The sequence below is a fragment of the Suricata suricatta genome, chromosome 3 (assembly GCF_006229205.1).
Source record: "Suricata suricatta isolate VVHF042 chromosome 3, meerkat_22Aug2017_6uvM2_HiC, whole genome shotgun sequence".
NCBI classification, from domain to species: Eukaryota; Metazoa; Chordata; class Mammalia; order Carnivora; family Herpestidae; genus Suricata; species Suricata suricatta.
The window spans coordinates 147,629,865-147,649,712 of record NC_043702.1 but is presented as its reverse complement, the minus strand read 5'-3'; the positions used below and the strand labels follow the sequence as shown (position 1 = coordinate 147,649,712).

Here is a 19,848-nt window from a genome sequence, read left to right as displayed (position 1 = left end):
TCCGAATTTGTCCCAGCATCTGCTACCATTGCCTGGTGCAGGAAGGATCGTGATCCTTCTCACCTCCACTCTAGCCTATCAGAAGCTAGCGAGCAGGGTCCCAAGCCTCCACTCACTGGAAAGAAATTCAGCTTCTAAGGGGTGGGAAGGGTCCTGAGGCTCCTGGTAGCAGCACGGCATCTGGGGTAAGTTCAAATCCTGGCTCTGCTGCTCACTTGCTCTTCTAGCTTTGGGCAGATTACCTACGGATCACAGGATTACTATGAGCATTAAATGACTTATTACACATAAGGAACAAGAACAATGCGTCTTCTACACCAAGTGAAGTTATTCTCATTAGATTATCGTATTCTCTGGGTCCACTTCCCCCCCACGAGAGTCAGCTGTCAGAGCTTCCAGGAGCGAGCTCCTCAGCGTGGATGGTGGGATTCCTAGGCCCTGTGGCAGCTTACGAAGCCCGCAGAGAAAAGCCAAGGCCTCCTGGGTGGCTGCCAGCTCCCCGCAAAGGGAAGGGCCCATTTAGCCAGACACCAAAGGCAAAAGGGAGCCTGTGTCCTGAGAATCCAAGGAGTCACCAGCGGTCATAGTGCTGTTCTGGGAGAGAAGCCGGGGAGACTGAACCCCTGTGGCCTCTGCCTGGGGGTCTATTTGAGGGAAACCATTCCACCATGGTCATATTTCAGACTCTTTCCAACCTGTCCAGTCCTTGTTTATACAGGACACGTGCACACAAATGCCCCTTTAGCACATGCATATTTGCCGGAGGACAGTGAACACTCCACGAGACATATGCTAAGCCCTGCACACCCTGTGTTCACACCCTGACTCCCAACTTCATCTTAGGGGTATTGGCTAGATGCCACATCCCATCTCAACCCAGGACTGCCACACGCACTCCTAAGTCTTGCTCCTCAATGTGCGCTACCCTCCTACCCAGCCTGAGGTCCTAGTTTCCAATCTGGCTCTCCATGTTGACGCCTGGGGCATATGACACTACCCCACCTCCCAGACCAGATCACACCCAACAGGCAACACCCTAACCATATAGCCGAGAAGACAACCCTGGGTTCCCTGGGGACCAACACTGGGAGCACGGACAGCACACTGTGGGTCTGCTGGATCGGGCTAGCTCTCGGTTTCCACATCCCCAGAGCAAATGAGTGAGCAACCTGACAAATTCAGAGCAAGAGCTGCGACCCAGGAATTAGAGGGCTGCAGAGAACCCGCCTGCTGCAGTGGCCCTGAAGTATGTCATTGAGATGTCTAAAATAGACTTGACTGCCCAGACCAAGGCCCAGTCCCTGCAGAGCCCTGGCCGCCTTGCTGAGGTTTGGCTGGAGCTGACTTGGAGAACTGTGTGTCAAACGCACGATGTACGACAGTGCTGGCATCGAGAGTCTGGAACCTGCTGGAGCCAAAGCTCTCAGGTGTGAACCTGTAGCCTATGGCCGGGCTGTGTTCCATGCTCTCCCACCCCCACTGCACCACAACAACAGGCCTGGGTCTGGGGGCTTGGCTCCTGCTAGGTCTTCATTCTCCTCCACTTAGCTTCCCACCCCTGCAATTTGCCCCTTTTGCCAGAGGCAGAGGTGCTGATGAAAGATGAAAAGCCCTGACCCATCCCACTTATTCCAGGCACACGTGTTGTGCCCACACTTAGCCCACAGCCATGACCATGCGGGACACAGCCTTGGCCCAACGCTAATCCTCCCTCAGCCTCCAGCTGGGAGCCAGAAACAGTTCCTGGGTCACCTTCCTAGTCTGTACCTTGATCCCTGCTGGTCAGAAGGAAGAGGGACCTGTGTGCACTGAGCGAGGCAGAACTAAACCCAGGGGGCTCTGGTTTTGTCTCCCTCCAGGAAGACCAGTCCCCAAGAGCAACAGGGAAGGAAGGTGTCAGAGATGATGTACACTCTGAAGGCTGACCCAGTGTTCCAGGGGCTTCTATGGCCAGAGCATGCCCACGCATGGCCAGTGAGCTGTGCCTGGCCCCTCGGCCCTTCCTGTGCATGAGGGGGAAGGCTGCAGGCTCCAGGGACTTCAAACGCATCTGGGTAATCCAAACAGGGTGTGGGAGGAGGTCAGCCATCGCAAATGAGAACCATGTGGAGTCTGCTTCCCCTCTTCTGGCTAGCTAGCACAGGGTTTCCAGGCAGCGGGAGAAAACTGTGGGGAGGAGGCCAGGTTGGACCCAGAGAGCAAGCAGCCAGGTGCCGAGCTGCAGATATTATGAGCAGGTGGGGGTGGGGTCCAGGTGGGTAGCAGGACTCTGCTGAGCCCAGGAATCAGGGTGATGGATCAGCTTCTCTTCCTATCAAGCCTTGTTCCAAAAAAAAAGACAGATGGACTGAAAAGTAAAGGAAGTGACAAAGGGAGAAAAGATGCTGTGGAATATGGATATGTGGCTGACCTCAAATATAAGAGGGGGGATCTGTGAAAGGCAAGCTAGCTTAACCTGGAAGGATCCAGACATCAGGTTTGGACCCATGGGTGGAAATCCTCAGAAAGAAGAATCTTAGCTCAACAGGCTCTCCAATAATGAGTGCTTTCCGAGAAGATAAGGTAGTGAGCCCTCTGTCACTAGGAGTGTGTAAACAGAACACCCACCTGCCTATGATGCGATAGAGGGATTCACTTCAGCTTTAGGTGGGTGGCTCACTAGACAATTTCCATTCTGTGGTTCCGTGAAATCCCAGGGTGGGGGAGGTGGAGAATTCTGCACCGGGAAGGGGATTTTTCTCTCCCTGGTTGTACGAGGAGACACTGTAGTGTGCTGCAGGGGTGTGGGGGGGATGGCGGCAGGGTGCTAAGCTGCAGTTAGGAACCCTGGGGACTCTGCTCAGCCTGGTCAAGGCAGGACTGCTTCTCCCTTGAACCCCAGAAGGCAACCTGTACCTTCAGTCCTTGGGGTCAGAGGCTGTGAGGCATGGGTATGCGTGTGTGGAGGGAGCGTTGTGGAGAGGGGAGAGATCAGAAGTTAGCAGGAGAAAGTATCTGGTGCTGACTGCCTAGGGTTGGGGACAGGACACGGCAGTGGGGGGGTTGCTGTAGCCACAGGAGCAGATGTGTGTGGGGGTGGGGGTGGAACAAATGGGAAGCATCAGAAAATACTCCAGGATTCCAGGTGACTTGGTCCCGTTACCCATTCAGTCTAGAAGGGGCCCATGGCCTGGGGTTCAGCCACCATTGATGATGATGGGCATCTATCTCTCTGGGTTGGTTTACGCTTCAGGGAAGCAGAGAAGCTCCAGGCGTTTCTGTTCCATCTGCCTGTCTCCCCAGAGTAGACAGAGAACTAACCCCAAGACCTACTCAGCCATCCATCCGTTATTCTCAGAAGCAGAGCTGTGGCTGCCACGTGAAGAGAAGGGCTTTGCTACAGCAGTGAGAACACGGCAATGCCCAATGGATAGGACCAGGACCCGGCTGGGGCCCCTCAAGGACACTAGAGCCTAGACCGAGAAGGAAAAGTTCAGAGCAGGGAGAAAAGAAATGTTCCCCTCAGTGCTAAGCTTTAGGAAGGCAGGAGGCCTCAGAGCTGGAAGGTTCTATGCCAATTTCTTCTCCACATACATGCTCACCTGCCACACCTCGCCACAGCCCTTCCTTCAGCCTGTGACTCTACAAGCACACTCCGGTGAACTGCTGTGCCCAAGGGAAGGCTAGTGAGCTTAGCTTTGTCCTCTGCTCCTGCTAGGCCTCCAGGGAGCTCCCGGGCAGGCTGTGGAGTGGCCCTGGGCGCTGACCTGAGTGTGCTGCGTGAGCCTGTGCAAATCACCTATCTGCTCTGGGCATCAGTTCTTTTCTGGAGAACTCACTGTAACTCTTCTACCCACCCAGACTGACACCCAGGACACTGAAGAAAAAGTAAGTAATTTCTTCCCTCCCCCTATTCAAAGGGTCCCAGAACACATGCTCTAAGCTACACTCCACCCTCACCACTCCTCCAAAACCCACATCAACCAACTGGCTTAGAGATGGATGACTTCCTGGACTTCCTTCCCCTCTTCTGTTTGCCCTCAGCGACTGAGGGCCTAACTGTTGTCATGGCAACCCCTCACAAGGGTCCAGACACCATGAGGAAGTGGGACTAGGAACTCCAGAGGCCTGGGCTCCTTTACACCCTGACCTTGGGCTGCCTTAGCTGTTCTATTTTGTCCCTTTGCCTAGAGGGTTGAAGAAAGGGAAACTGAATGTGTGGGGGCCCAACAGACTGATTTTTGCTTTGAGATCCTTAGGTCCAGGGCTGATGAGGCAGAAAGAGTGTGTGGTTTGGGATGGTATTTTGTATTTAAATGGCCTGGGACATTTTCAAGGTCTGATCACCCTAATCTGCATCCCCCTTCCCACCCCTATAGGTAGGGAAGAGCCATGGGGGAGCAGGGTCTCTTCCGTTCACAAATAGGGAAACTGAGTTCCAGGGGAGGTCACAGAGCTTAGAACTTCCAGACAGGGAACTCAAGATTGCAGCCTCTGACCCTGCCCCTGGTTCATTCAAGGCCTGGTGACATTTCCTCTCAGAGTCAAACTGCCTGATGTAGGCTATCGACCAGGGTCCAAAGGCATCTATCTGATTGCTGGGATTGGCCCATGTTCCCCTGGGCACTTACCCCTCAGCCTTCCAAGTTTCCAGGGTTCCCCAGTGGGACCCTAGTTATTTGGCAGCTTCCAAAGCAAGGGAAGGGGTAGGGAGCCTGCCTAGACCATCTGGGTTCCAGCTGATTTCTGGGAAGAGAATGATCAAATTTCAGCTCTTCTCTTTTATTCCAGAAAGGCTCTTATTCAGGGCTGCCTCATCCCTTCTCCCCTATCCCCAACCCCCTCCAAGAAATTGGGTCTTGGCAGCTTCTTGGGTCTGGGATGGTGCCAAGGAGTGTGTAACCTTTGACCCCCAGCCTCCCAGGTAGGGAACAAATACTCTGTGTTTTTACTCAACATCCTGAGGCATCAAGGCAGCCATTCTTCTCCTCAGAAGCTACCCTGCTCTCCAAGGAAGGCCAGTCCTGACACCCTGGAACATCTTCATAGGCTTGGAGAGACTGACCCAGCTCCACTGTCCCCTGGCCCCCAAACAGATCAGTCTCCCCTCCACCCCAACTCCCACCTTCACACAGAAGAGAGGTTTTACCTGAAGACAGCAGCTCCCACTCCCTCCCCTCCCCACCACTCTGTGATGCCAAGCGCTGTCCCCCTAGCACCCACCTGTATGCCCCATCCCCACCTGGGTCCTCACAGCCCTAAAAACAGTCCAGCATGATTGCCAGACTTTCCACTCCACTGCCCGCACCAGAGATCTTAGCCCTTCAGCCCTTCTACAAGGTCATCAGGGCAGGCTGGTGGCCTATGTCCAGGGACACTTGCTTTGGTCAGGGCCCTCTTGACCTGCTGATCCCCCTTTCTCAATTGGGCCTCCCAAATGAAGCCAGGGATCAGAAGGAGAACCTGCCTTCCATCTCTAACTTAGAGGTGGCTTTGAGGCCCTAGAGGCTTTTGACCCTGCATTTCCCCAACTGGGATGCGGTGGGGAGATGTTCTCTCCTATCTCCAAGGCTGCAGAGAGGCTGAAGCATAGGTGTGCTCTGGGAAGGACAACTGCTGAACAGAAGTAAGGGACTCCAGCTCATTCCTTCCCCCCAATCTCCTGCCCTCCACCTCCATCCCCAGTCAGCTCTAGGACTATCTGTCAGGGTCTCTGAGATTATTGCCTCTTGAAGAGCAACTAAGAGGGCTTCAACCAGGCAGCCAGGTCCTGGGAGAGCGCTGCGTCTTGCAGGCCTGGGGACAGCCCGATGGGCTAAGTCATTCCAAACAGGTGAAGCCCTGACCTTGAAAAGAGAGCTGTGCCCTCTACTTTTCTGAGTCGCTGACACTCCTTTCCTCTCCCCAGGAGACAGTCAGACACTCAATTCCTCTCCTCTAGCACCATCCACACCCCATCCACATCCGCTTCTTAGTGTCTGGGGAATGTTCCTCCCTGAATCCGCCCGTCTGGTGACTCCTCTCGCCTCAGTCACAATTCAATTATCACCTCCTTAAGCTTAGAGACCTTTCCTTTCTAGTCCCCCCTCTAACACAGGGTCCCCTTTCATTTTCTCCATAGCTATCTCGGTGTCTGGAATTATTTTTATTTCATCATTGTCTGTCTTACTCCATTAGACTGTAAGCTCCTTGAGGACGGCACTCAGCGCAGGGGTGACGCTCTGCCTTTGCAGTGAGACGCTGCTCTGTCAGCTTCTGTGCCCCCCAACCCCCAATCTCCGCTTGTCTCTGCCGAGCCCCGAGACCTTCTGGAGGGGCTCTCAGAGGGAAAAGGCTGCTTTTTCCCCTCTTTGCCCCTGTCCAGTCTCCTGATTGCCCCTGCAAAGCCCGCACGCAGCCTGCTAGGAGAGGCTCTCAATCCAAAGCTCCCAGAGCCTCTTGCCCCAGGTCAGCGGTTCACCGTGCTGGCCACTCTGGGGTCTGGGGATCCTGGGGTGACAAAACCAGGTCCAAGCAGTCTTCTCCGGCTCTGCATTCTCCAGTGCTGCCAGTCGAACACCCCCACCCTCCATCCACCCCACCGGTCTCCGGACCGCAGCCCGCGTCGGTCCCGCCCCTTCACACGCGCACGGACACGCCCCTTCCCAGCCCCCAGCGGGGCGGGCAGCCTGCCTGGTACCCGGGAAGCTCGGGTCCCTCGGCGCCTGAGGACCCACATCCCAGCCACCGCAACAAGTCCGCGGAGCCAAGGCGGCCCGATCGGGCTCCAGGCCTTGCCGCCGTCCTCCCATGGCCCCGGCGCGACCCATGCCTGCTCCCGAGGCGCGGCAGCCCAGAGTCTGGTACATCCAGGATCTATCCCTCTCAGGGCGAGGGCTCTCCCGGGAAAGCAAGCGCAGTTCCGGGGCCCGCTCCGGGTTTTTTTGCATAGACTCCTCAAGCTCCGAGAACAATGGAGCAGCTCTCTGCGCTTCCTCCGCCCGAGAAAGCTTTGTTCCTCCCTTCCCGCCCGCTCGGCTTCCATTAGCCAAGGGGCAAAGACTTCCCAGTCAACCAGGAGTCTCCGCGCGAAAGCCCAGACCTTTTCACGCTCTCCAAAAAAAACCCTGGGGGGTAGGGGTTTGGGCCAGAGCCTGGGCCGAGGTATAGGACGCACATCCAGATGCGCGCAGCTGGCCGCCCGCCCGCCCCCTGGCCCCAGACGTGTCTCCTTGCCAGAACCCCCACACCCGGGAAATCCGACTCGCGCTCCCATCGGGGATCCACAGAGGAAGTGGAGCCTCAGTTCTGCTCCGGGGCCAAACAGCCCTCACATCTGCTTTCCCCACATCTGTCCTCTAGATCCAGGCTCTCACTGGACGCTCCCCTAGCAATGCTTGGATGTTCTCTCGCCAAGCACAGAGAACAACACAACTGAGGCCTCCATCGGCCTCAGATTTTGCCATATTAGGATTCCGGGTTTAAAAATCGAGGAAGCTAACAGGCTCTGAGAACGTGTGAGCTCCACACCATTGTCCAGCCTCACCTCGAGCAGGCCAGAGCAGAGCCTGGGCTCCTGCCTGGTGACATCTTTAAGAAGGTGCACTTTAGCCACGCGCATCTGGAGGTAGGCCAGCCCTGCACATCTGGGCCCAGTGCCCCCTCACAAGCCGACCGAAATCTGGAGAGCCCTACCAGGAGGAGGAGAAAGGGAGGGGGCTGCGCTCTCCCCACACCTTCTCTTGCAGCTGGCTAGGAAAAAGCCAGGGGTGGGGCGGGGAGGTAAGACTTACCCAGCATCTGGCTGAAGAGCAGCTGCTCCAGGTCTCCCAGCACGGTCACCACAAGCTCGGGGTCCACCTTGAGGAAGGCGCGCTCCTCCTGGCCCTTGGCGGAGGGCACCGGCCCGGAGCCCTTTTGCGCCTTGGCCTTGCTGGAGAGTAGCTCGTCGTCCGACTTGCCGTCGTCGCTCACAGCCGCCTCAGGAGCTTTGCTGAGCGGCTTGACCTCCGCGTAGGGGCCGCGCGGGATCCGGCTCGGCTTTCCCAGGCTGGGCGCGAGGGGAGCCAGGGGGGTCTTGGCGCCGCCCGCCGGGCTGCCTTTTGCCTGGAAGAGCGAGTGCTCCGACTTGGACAGCGTCTTGGACATAAGCGGAGCGTCGCGGCCTTTGGACCCCGCCTTGCCCAAGCCCTTGGGCGCCTTGGCCATATCGTCGCTCCATTCGGGCTCATAGAGCTGCAGCTTTTTCTCCGAGTCGGTGAGGAACGAGAGGTTGGTGAGTGACTTCTGCTTGCGCAGGTTGGAGACGGGCGGCCCGCCGGGGACTCGGCTGTCCACGCTGCCGGACTTGAAGACCTTCAGTTCGGCCGCACTGGCCTTGGCCATGCCGCCGCCGCCGCCCGGCGCCTTGGCGCGCTTGGGCAGCATGCCTCTGCCGTCCGCAGCTGCAGCCTTCCTACCGGCGCCCCTAGGCTCGTCCGCGCCCTCGTCCCCGCCGCCGCTGCAGCTCAGCTCCACCTCGGGCTGCACGCTCTTGACGCTGCTGCCCAACATTCTGCCCGCGAGGAGCGCATGGACGATCCGCGCGTCTGCAGGCACGGCGGGGGCGGAGGGGGGGGGGCGGGAGCGCAGGGAAAAGGAGGCGGGGGAGGGGAGGGGGAGAGAAAGGACGGAAGAAACCGAGGAAGATGGGGAGAGGAAGGGGGGAGGAAACGAGGGAGGAGGGAGAGAGGCGAGCGAGGGCGCAGGGGAAAGAAACGCAGGGAAGGAAGGGGGGAGGAGGAAAGAGCGAGGAAACCGAGGAGCGATGGGGCGGGGTCGGAGGAAAAGGGGCGGGGCGGGGAAAATACAAATTAAAATTTACAGATCAATCAAAGGAAGAAAGGAAGCCCGGCAGCTCCGCGGGCGCTCAGAGGTGCTCCGAGGCCCGGATCCCGGCCCTCCGCCTGCCCGCCAGTCAGTCCTGCGGGCAGAGCACTGCCGGGCAGCGCCCTCGCGGCACTCCGCCCGCCAGCTTGAGTAGAGGCTGCAGGCTGCAGCTCCGAGCGCAGGAAGAAGGGGAGGGGAAGGCGGAGGAGCAAACAGGAGGAGGGGAGGAGTGTGCGCAAGGCAGGGAGGTAGGGGAGAGTGAGCGTGTGTCTATTTCTGGCTCGGGAGGGGGTGGTATCTGCTGCAGAGATCCAGGGGCGGATGAGTAGGGGGTCGGGGGTAGATAAAGGATCCCACCACTTTTTCTCCTGGCTTTCCACGCGGAGGCGGGACAGGTTCTCGGAGGGCACAGTAGTCTCCTGCCGCGCCCAGAGTGTGGGGGGCCGTGGAAAGATCTGATAAGGAGATGTGGGATGCTGGGGGAAACCGACTGAGACAGGTCAGTTCATGATGCGGAGGGAAAGGTGGGGTCGTGGGGTCCGGGAGAGGCGTTGGGAGAGAGATGGGGGAGCAATAGTATCCAGGTTGCTGGTTCCCCCGCCCCCACTCCAAAACGTTGCCATTTCTCTCCTGGAAACTCCCGGTACCATCTTACTTCAGCCTCGGAGGTTCACGGCTGCCCTCCTGAGGTAGGGGGTACTTCTGAGGTAGGGCAAAGGGGATGGGACTGGTGGGGCTCGGGGGAGACAGGCTCAGAACTGACTGGGGAGGGGGCTCAGGGCATGGAGGAAATGTCCAACTCTTGGGATCAGGAGATTAGGTTCACATTCTATGGACTGCATGACCTTGTCAAAGTCATTGTACCCCTTTGGCTTGCTCTCTTCTCTTTCAGTGATTCTAATACCAGCTTAATGGGTTTGGAACTGTAAAGCGCTTTGTCAAACCTAGGAAATCAGCTGGAGGTTTAGGACAGGTCCCTGCCTAAGTGGGACTGCAGAACCATTTAAAAAGACAACATTTCCCTAGCCCTTTCCCCCCCTCCCACCTGGGCTCTGGGAAGAAAGATTGGGTGGAAAAGGTAGAGAGCCAGAGGGATGGAGCAGGCAGCAGTTTGCCTAGGGCTGTCCCTCAGTAGAGGGCGACACTGCCCATTTTCCCATGGCTTCCCAAGTCAGGGCCAAGTTGCCTGAGCATATGGTTCTCAGGCAAGGAAGTGAGGGACAGGAGAAAGCAGAGGGATGTCTCTGGAAGCAAAGCTTGTTCCAGGAGGGGCAGGTCCCAGATGCAGCCACACACTGGGGACTATACAACCCTAAGAACTCTTTTTTTTTTTTTTAAGTTAAATTTTTAAGTAATCTCTGCACCCAACGTGGGGCTTGAACTCACGACCCTAAGATCAAGACTTGCATAGTCTTCCAACAAAGCCAGTCAAGCACCCCAAGAACTCTTTGCCAAAATGTGCTAGCCATCAGATTATCTGTCCAACCCATCACCACCCTCCCTCTCTAGCTTCCTGCCTGTCCCCTTAGAATTTAAAGAACCCTGTGCCAGAGTCTCATGGTTCACCCCCTCCTAGCACTAATCATCACAGCCTGCCTGGTGTGAGAGGTATTTGTGTACATGTCTGCCTCCCCCACCAGCACTGGAGCATTCTGCGTGCAGAACTGTCTCTCACCACCTTGCATGGAGCATCTGTGTTGGTAAAATGGATTTGGAGGCCAGAGTGCTATACATTGGGCTTGTACCCTGGATGACTTGTGGGTCCTAATAGTGTCCCCAGGACTCTGTCTTCCAAAAACCCAGGGCTGGACTGAGATACCATAAACTCTGTGATGACAGGGATCATAACCAAGAGGATGTGCTTAACCACAATACCAAGAACATAGAGTTCTCCAGCAGAGGGGTGTTTGGTAAGAGGCATGGGCAGTTGGCTGGGCCTTGATTGATACAGAGAAAGATGGGGATTCTACCATAAAAGCACTCAGTATCTAACAGAGAATACAAAATAGACAATACAGATCTGGGAAAATAATCATCCTGATCCTGTGAAAAAGCAATGTCACATACACCAACCCATTGATCACAGATAGGGAGACACAGGTCCGCGTATACTAATTACAGGAATGACAAGAGGGAGACCGAACCCCGGAGAGCAGGGCCCCTGGCTGTCTCAGTCACTGCTGTAACCCCAGAGTCCAGCACATCCTTAGTAGGTGCTGGATACGAGTGAGGGTAGCAGTAAGAGACTGCTGGCAGGCAGGACAGGTGGAGGAGGTTGTGAAGGCTTCCTGGAATACTAAGCAGTATAAATAAGGCAAGGGGGTCAGACCAGCAGAGCAGGAAGCAGCAGGCTGTCCAGCCTCACACCCTGTGGCCTCAAAGGAGCTGAGGAAAGGGGCTAGGTACAAAAATTTACCAGAAGGTCCAGAGGGCACATGCAGACTGGCCTCAGAGTCGGTGTCTGGCGCTTAGGAAACTCAGGGGGTGGCACTAAGGCTCGTGATTTCAGATAGGAAATGATCAACAGTAAAGATATCATTAACGGGACTTGAGTGGTATCATGCCAGAACTTGCTCCAGGCACAGAGGGTGCCCAAAGGAGGAGGCCGGTTCTGAAATTTTCTCTCTGGGCACACATGAGGACTCCTGCTAGTGCCCAAACACAAGACCCCAGCTCAGGGAAGGGGCTGACCCTATCACTGGTGCCACATCTCTGGGTAACCACGCCCTTTCTTCCCCCTCCCAAAGGCCCCCTTTAATGAAACAGCAAAAGTCCCCATCCTCACTCCAAAGTCGTTCCCTAATTTGCAGGAAACACACCTAATTCACACGGGAACCTCACCTTTCCTAAAAATAGCAATTCGAGAATCTGGGGATCCTTGTTCTCAGATTTGCCAGGGTACAGTAGCTTTTGCTTGTTGTCTCTATGTTCTTTCCCTGCATGTAAAATCATCTCCTCTTCAGCAGACAAGGAGAAAATAACCGGTTGCCATCTGACCGAAAAAAACATTATTTTCACCATGGTCCATTCCACCCAGCGTGTACTGCTGTAGGCAAACGTGACGCACTCTTCCCAAGGTTCACGTGGCCCCTGGCTCTGGTAGGTTTGTAGGTTGGCTCCTGCCAAATTAATCTTCAGAATTGCCATGAAGCACTATTCCACTTGTTGCTCTGTCCACCTGCACGCCCCTCTCCCCGGATGCCCACGGCCCCTGACCTTCCTTTCTTCCAGTCATCTTCCACTCTCACTGGCTCCCGTGTTCCCGCCTCGTCCCCTCCTGCTCTTTAGTCCTCTTTGTTCCTCTGTGCCTCCTCTCGAGGGACATCCTATGCCCCAAATCCCAAGTCCTTTCCTTTCCTTCAATAAACAGCTCCTGAAATTTGCCTCCTTAGAGAAGAAAGGATTGTCCAGAAATGAGGCACTCGCCCCACTCCACACCCCACTCTAACTCACTCCTGTACCTGAGGCCTCCTGTCAAGTTTATGAGATGGGAAACACCTTCCCTGCTCATCTCATGAGTTAATTCAGTGCTAATCCCCTGGAGTGCTAGTCCTCTCTCCATCCACCCGGTGCTGCTCATCTTCCCACTGCCGCTCTCTAAAGGGCAGTGCCATGGCCATGTGGTGGCCTCTTTAAATAGTCATCTTGAGGATAAGGGACAGACTTCAGCTCAGGTCATGATCTCGCAGTTCCTGGATTCAAGCCCCGCATCAGGCTCTGTGCTGACAGCTCGGAGCCTGGATCCTGCTTCGGATTCTGTCTTCCTCTCTCTCTGCCCCTCCCCAGCTCATGCTCTTTCTCTCTCACTCTCACAAATAAATAAAAACATTTTTTAATTAAAAAAGAAATAGTCATCTTGGCACCTTGTAACTTTCAGACGCTCCCTAATGCGACCTTTCCCTCTCTCTGGTTCTTTTTTGATTCCTTTCACATCCCTTGAGTTTCCCACCATCCTCTACTGCAGTGGGAGCCTCTGCTGCCGTGGCAACAGCCATTCCAGCATCAGTCGATAAAGCCGATATGTGCAGAATGTTTCCTAGAGCGATTCCTAAAAAGAGAGGGACCTGCCCTGTCACACCATCCCCAAACCCACCCCGAACCCCTCCCACTCTGCCATTTCCTCTTTCCCCAGCTGAACAGATAGGCTGGGGATGGTCAGATGAGAGAGACCCTATGTGATGAGGAAGAGGCCTGGCTGGGCAGGAAGTGGGTACTGGTGATGTCAGTGCCCTGTGGAGGGCAACTGGATCCTGCTCAGTCTCCGAAGAGGAGGTGGGGAAAGAGGCTGGTTTGGAATCATGAAAGTTCCCAGTTCACAGCTCCCAGCTCCCCAAAACCACTCGACATCCCACTCCTCTATCTCCAAAGGCAATGCAGTTTCTGTGATGCGGTGGGATGAGTGATTTGACCACATGTGTTGACCAAGAACTTAAAGCAATCTGGGGAATGAAGACATAGGCAGGCAGCCAAGGAAAGGCTTGACTTGCCGTGTGATTTGCCATTCTCACACCATGTGCCGGGGAAACAGATGCAACCCAGGTTGTCTGTAGGGGGGGTCTACTGCCCATTGGACTGGGGAGAGAGGACAGAAGAAGGTAGAAAGGAGAGCTTAGGCTGCCTCTACCCTACTGACCTTGAAAGGTGACCTTGGGAGAAGAGGGGATCTGTGGGAAGGGATTGTGGGCAAGTGAGTCCACACATGGCCCCCTCAAGGGCCGAGTCAGAGCAGGGAAGAGGGAAGAGTTTTCTTGATATCTGAGCTCACAGTCATAATCTGGAGAGCAAAGACTAGGCGCCTAGTAACATGGTTCTGCAAGTCTAGCCCACCCACCCAGGGCCAGGCCAACTGAGTGACAAGCACCCTCTGTAAGTCTGCCCTGATCAGATCCCTAGGATGAGGTTGTCTTCATCACCTCCCTGGAAGATTCCAATACCAATGTCTCTGTGGAAAGCTCTCCAGCATGCTCCCCACCTCCTTCTTCCCTTTTTCTCTGCCATATCATTCCACCCATCAGTAGGGACTTCCTGGGTGCTCAAAATGTGCATAAGGCCAGGCTAGAGGCTGCTGGAATAGCCCATGCTCAGCACAATCTTGTCTGCATCCAGAGAACCAGCTCCCCGTTGCTCAAAGACATAAATGTGTCCCATTCTAACGCGAGGCACAGACAATACATTGGACAGAAATGTTAGGTACTGTGAAGTGCTTAGGAGTAAACAAAGCAGGAAGGGGTATATAAAATATCCAGGAGCAGGGGTTGAATTTTCAGAATGGTGGCCAAAGAAGGCTTTAGTAAGAAGGTGACATTTCAGTAAAAATCTGAAGGAAGAGAGGTGCAATTTATATGGATATCTGGTGAAGAGATTTCCAGGCAGAGGGAACAGCCCACGTGAATGCCCTGTGGGGGAGTGCGCCTGGTGCATCGCGACAACCACAAAGAAACTGGCATGGCTGGAAAGGAAGGAGGAGACAGTGACAGGCACCAAAGTCTGAGATGTAACTGGAGGCCAGTGAGTAGAGGACCCTCTAGGTCATTACGAGGACGTGGCATTTTATTCTGAGTAGGATGAGAATCACTGGCAGGTTTGGAGCCGAGGAGTGACATGACCTGGCTTCTCCCTCAGAAGGGTCACTTTGGCTGCTCTGCTGGGCTCCTGGGCAGAAGCAGTAGCAATAACCAAGGTGAGAGAGGACAGTGGTTTGGAAGTGGGTGGTGACTTTGTGGTGACTTTGGTGGTGGCGGCAAGTGGTAGGAACTGAGTATCAACTGGCCTGGACAATCCTAAGACTGGACTTGTCATCAATCACAATAGGGAAGACTTTTGGAGAAGCTGGTTTTAGAGAAAGGATTGGAGTCTTCTGTTCTCCCTGGCCCTTCCTAAGGCCAAATGGATCCTCTAGGATGCCTCCTCTGACTCCCTCCACATGGTTTGCTTTAGCCCCTTTAATAATTTTCTAATATCCAGAGCCAACATTTTTTAGTCACTCATTTGTGTTTCCCAAGGATCCATCTTTGGTTGGTCTACTGATGATGAATTTTTTTTCTCAAAACCCAGCACAGCTCTTTGCACATAGTGGGCTCTCAGGAATAGCTAGTAAATGACGACTGATTAAGTGAATGAATGTGTGACTCAGACCAAATGTGTGGGGGATTGTAAACAGCGGTGACCTCTCTACCCTGTGGCGAGAGACGCTGCAGCTGGTGTGCTGGAATGGGAATCCGGCCCTGGGATGATGGCCCAACAACATCTATTCTTCTTCTCTGCAGCCCTGGGCCACAGGGAGGCCAGCACACCCTCTCTTTGTCCCTTCAAGGGAAGTTCCAATTCTGCAGGGGAATGACCTTGGGACATATCACAACTGAGACCCTCTCCTTCCTGATATCTCTGTCTCTGCTCTACTCAGAGGTGTGGGGAGAGTTTTGCTACACGTCTGGGAGACAGAGGCAAGAGTAGACCAGGTGTCCCCAGAGCTCAGGCTCCCTGACACATGTGACAGTCCCAACGGGAATTTGAGCTCCACCCTTCACTGCCATCAGCAGAAGAAAAGGGACCAACAGACATGGTGGTCCAACCTGGCTGTACCGGCTCTCACTCACACCTCCAAGGGTCTCATCCAGGAAGCCGTCCCAGATTGATCCTCTAGCTTCCTCCCGGCCCAGGCACTACCTTTGCTTTGTCAGGGCAATCTTGGTTGTGCCATTTATATGGATTCTGCAAGGCGCTGGCTAAGCCTCTCTGGTTCCAGGAAACTCTCTGAGCCCAAGGGTTGGAAATTTTTCTTACGGGCCACATGGTCAGGAGTGTGTGAGCTCAGAAGAGATTTGCTATTTGCCTGCCTGTTGGAGAAAATGAGGCTCAGCAAACCAAAGCCTGGGAGTGGAGCCAGGGATCACAGGCCTTAGTCTACCCTCTGGCCTGTCTCAGGGAGAGAGAGCTTCTAGGGTGGTAGAAATGCTGAGAAATTCTAAACTATAACCCACATGCCTCTATGTTCACAGCAGCCTGGATGTCTCTCCTGCAAGCCTCTGTGCCAACAGGATGGGGACGGAGCAGGGATGAGCCTGCCTGTCCTGTGAAATGGGAAGGGTAGAGAGCAGGCCCTGGGAAGTCATCTCTTATCATACAAGGAAACAAGACCCAAGCCTGAAGCCCAGCATGCCCAGCTGGAGGATGGGGATCTCCAAGGCTGAAACCTGGTGGTATAGAGGCCAGTGCAGACCCCACACGGTACTCATGGCCTTCACTACTCTGGCTCCACCACCTGGTAACCTTGCCCTCTCATGCTCTCCCGCCTGCCATCTGGTCCAAGCCTAATCCCACCCCTGCTCCGTGTAACCTTGACACCCACTGTACCTGAGGTCTGCATGGGGGTCTAGGAGTGCAGCCACATTAAAACTGGCCCACAGAATCCTGGGAGTGGGGACAAGACAAAGGTCACTCTGTGGTGATGTACAGCACCACGAGTCCCTTGATAGTTCACCCTTTGTCCTGAGGTCCTAGTCACTTCCAGTGGACTTGGCAGTGCCCAAAAGTCCAGGGCCCCTGTGGAACTTCCCTGTTCTCAAGTTGTGGGGGTCCCGATTCTTTTCTTGACTTGCGGTGTGAACTTCAGAGAATGCTTACATTCCCACGTAATGAAATGTGTTCTCATTGGTCATGTAAGAAACTAGGCAGAAATGCAGGCGGAGAATCTCTACTCCCCTTGCTCATGGCCTTATAGCCAGGAAAGGTAGAAGGAAAACACCTAAGCTAAAGAACTCTGAAATTGCACTCATTTAATTATTTTAATGTTTATTTATTTTTGAGATAGAGAGAGAGAGGGAGGAAGGAGAGGGAGGTGGGGCAGAGAGAGAGGGAGACACAGAATCTGAAGCAGGCTCCAGGCTCTGAGTTGTCAGCACAGAGCTTGATGCAGGGCTCAAACTCATGAACTGTGAGATCATGACCCGAACTGAAGTCGGAGGCTTAACTGACTGAGCCACCCAGGTGACCCCTGAAATTGCATTCATTTAAAATTAGATCCCTGTGCTCCTCGGACTAATAAAGAGACCAGGATAAGAAGTCTTAGCTGTTTCCCACATGTGTTTAGCTTGTATATTGCCATGGCAACTGTCCCATACACATCCATTGCGGTGTTCGTTGCACACTGAGCTCCAGATGAGCTCTGCAACACCCAGGTACGTTGCCCTTAGACCAGGACCAGCCCAGATCAGTTGTCATGGCAACTACAGGACTGTGAGGGGGAACGCCAGGCAGGCGAAGAGGAGGGTAAACTGTGTGCGCGCAGCTGTGCCCATGTGTTGGCTGGAGACACGCCAATTGTCTGTGTGCGTGTATCCTGTGTGGGCAAATCTAGAATCAAAACCGACCTGCCCGTGCATGGTAGATTGTTTTAAGGTCGTTGAATCACAATGCTAAGTGGAACCTCAAAGATCATTTACTCAACATTCTGCTTTAGAGCAGAACTGACCCATTTGTAATTAATCCTATTACCTCGCTGCGAGCCAAGGAAACCCAAAAACCTGATGAGGAAACATGTAAGTCCAAACCCTGGGTTGTCTGGCCAACGCTATGATGATATCACCACCGAAGATCAGAACGTCTTAATCTGTGTGCAAACTGGATTCAGAAGGTCCATAAAACCAACCATCGAATATAAGTTTTGTGTTGTGAATATGTCCATTTGTCTGGACATATCATAATGCTAACCAGGTTCTGAAAGAGGTCCTTGATGCCAAAAAGTAAAAAAACAAAACAAAAGAAAACAAAAAAACAACAACTGTAAGAGCAGGGAGAAACCTTGGCCCCCCTGACCCGGACCCCGCTGGGGAAAGTTCTCACTACCCTGGAGAGAAAGACGCTCCCATGTCATGGCTGAGGTGTCTCAGTTGACACCTCTGTGCTTTATCAGAGTTTTTGTTAGATTTTTAAACGAGACATTAAATTTAACCAAGGAATGGCATGGATTCGTATTTCATTGAATTTTAATAGAATAATCACTGGCAATTACTTAGCATATAAAAACTGCTCTGCAAATGTTAAAAATAATCATTGGTGGGATGGGTGGGAGTTTCAAAGCATGATGAGAACTTTGCCTTTCACACAGCCTGATGTCATCACAAGGAGCTTACCCCCACTGAACTTCTTGCTGCCTCCATGCAAACCCAGATTCTCAGGCAGGAAGGATGTCCTGAGCTCCTTGGGTCAAGCTCCTACCCCTGTGCCAGTCTTTACGTGAACACAAGGGGTGCCCTCCCTCTGTTTCTAACGGGGCTGAGCCCTCCTCCAGCTCGGAAGTTCTTATCTATGTGACCTCTATCATTCTCACCACATTTACTTCCTTCTCTAGCCCTCTGTGGACGTGGAATAAATTTTCTTGAGAGAAGGGAAGACAGAGACTATCCCTTCCTCTGTCCTGTCCCCCTCCCCCTAAAGGACTTGGATGACCCCACCCTCGCTGACCTTCCCTCGGCCCTGACCCTTTAATTATCCTCCGCCCTCTCTGAAGCACAGAACTCCCACAACCCGGGAGCCACACACAGGAAGGCGGGTTTTTGATTCCTTCCGCCTCTTAAAGGACTCAGGACAGAGGGATATTATGACTGGGGGTAATTCTCAGTGCTTAATCTTCCCGTTATTGTGTCTGTGTCGCCTCACTGTCTTCAACTGCCTCTCCCCAGAGCTCCTTCCGTGTAAGCCTGCTGGGCAGCCTTATTGTGGGGGGGGAAGTCTCTCAGTAGGGGACCCTAATCCTCTTATCAAGGGGATGGGGAGTAGTAGAGGTGGGGAGAGGGGGGAGAGGGCGGGAGGCTGTGTTCCGGTTTCTCTCCATTCAGTGGGGCTAGAGGGAGGGACTAAAGTCCTGGGACTTCCCAGGGAGACCCTGTTTGTGGGAAGTTATGAAGAGGATTGGCCAGCCTTTGCCCAAAGGGGTGGGACAAAGACAGGCGAAGTCAAGTCTTTAGGGCAACACTGACGTGGGGTCTCTTTGGATTGGTCATGAAAGTTTCTATCCATTGGTTCAAGGAAGGGCTGTCGTCAAAGTGTAGCAAATAGTTCAAGTTCCTTCCTCCTTCTAGGGCTGAACTTTCTAGCAGCCCCATGGCTTCTTGGATAACACTCTCAAGTCTTTATGGGGTTGTCGGATCTGGAGAGATTCTTAGTCACGGGCTGACCACCTCCCAGTAAGTATCCTTATCCTCAGGACCTCCCTGTGGCCCACAAGCACATGGAGAGCTAACAAATGGCCAGGAAGTCCCAGGAAGAACTAAAGCAGCTCATCTCAGTTGGCAGAGTTGAATCTCCAGAAACCTGCCAGGAAGAAGCTGAATCTAAGTCAGACAGGTATGGAGGTATAGGGGCAATTCTCTAGGAGAACCACGGGGGAACGTTTACCCCCTTCCTCTTCATCTTTTCCAGCATTGAAAATGTGAGGTGAAGAAGGGTGGCCCACAGACTACTGCTATTTTTATTCTCAGGAGGTGTCATGAAGCCAGGGTTCTGGCCTGGCAACTTTGGGATGTCTTTGGGATGCATGGGAGACATATTCCAGAATTGGGGCTTCTCCAGGGCCATCATGCAGATCATATACAGCTGCACAGGCTGTACACTGCACCGTTCCAGACTGCCACATAAGCTCCACAGGGCAGAGGTCTTTGCCTGTTTTGTCCATGGATGGACCCCCAGTGTCTAGAGCAGTGCCTAGTGCATTGTAAGTGCTTAATAAAAATTTGGTTAATGGATATGAATTTCCTCTGGAGCTGGGTAGTACAAAGGCCTCAGTCTTCTTGAGTGGAGCAGGGTACAGGGAAACCAGGCCTTGTCAACCCCATGGATTGTATTTTGAGTGTTCAGGTCATGTAGAACCATTCATACACCTTCTAGAGTGGGAGCAGTCTCAGGAGGTAGCAGGGGTGGGGGTGGGGTCCAGGCTGCCCAACCTCCACTATTTTTGACACTCCATTAAAATTGCTTGGAGATTCATCCCATTCTCAGCAAAATGCTGTCTTAAGGAGAAGTCAT

General features: G+C 53.8%; 1 protein-coding gene across 1 annotated transcript in view; it reads right to left on the bottom strand.

The window, feature by feature from the left end:
* Positions 1-19,848, bottom strand: part of NAV1 (neuron navigator 1) — a 179,536-nt gene that overhangs the window by 148,226 nt on the left and 11,462 nt on the right. Inside the window, exon 3 of the mRNA XM_029935451.1 lies at positions 7,752-8,546. Within this exon, the coding sequence (XP_029791311.1) occupies positions 7,752-8,546 (795 nt within the window). The remainder of the gene's footprint in view (positions 1-7,751; positions 8,547-19,848) is intronic.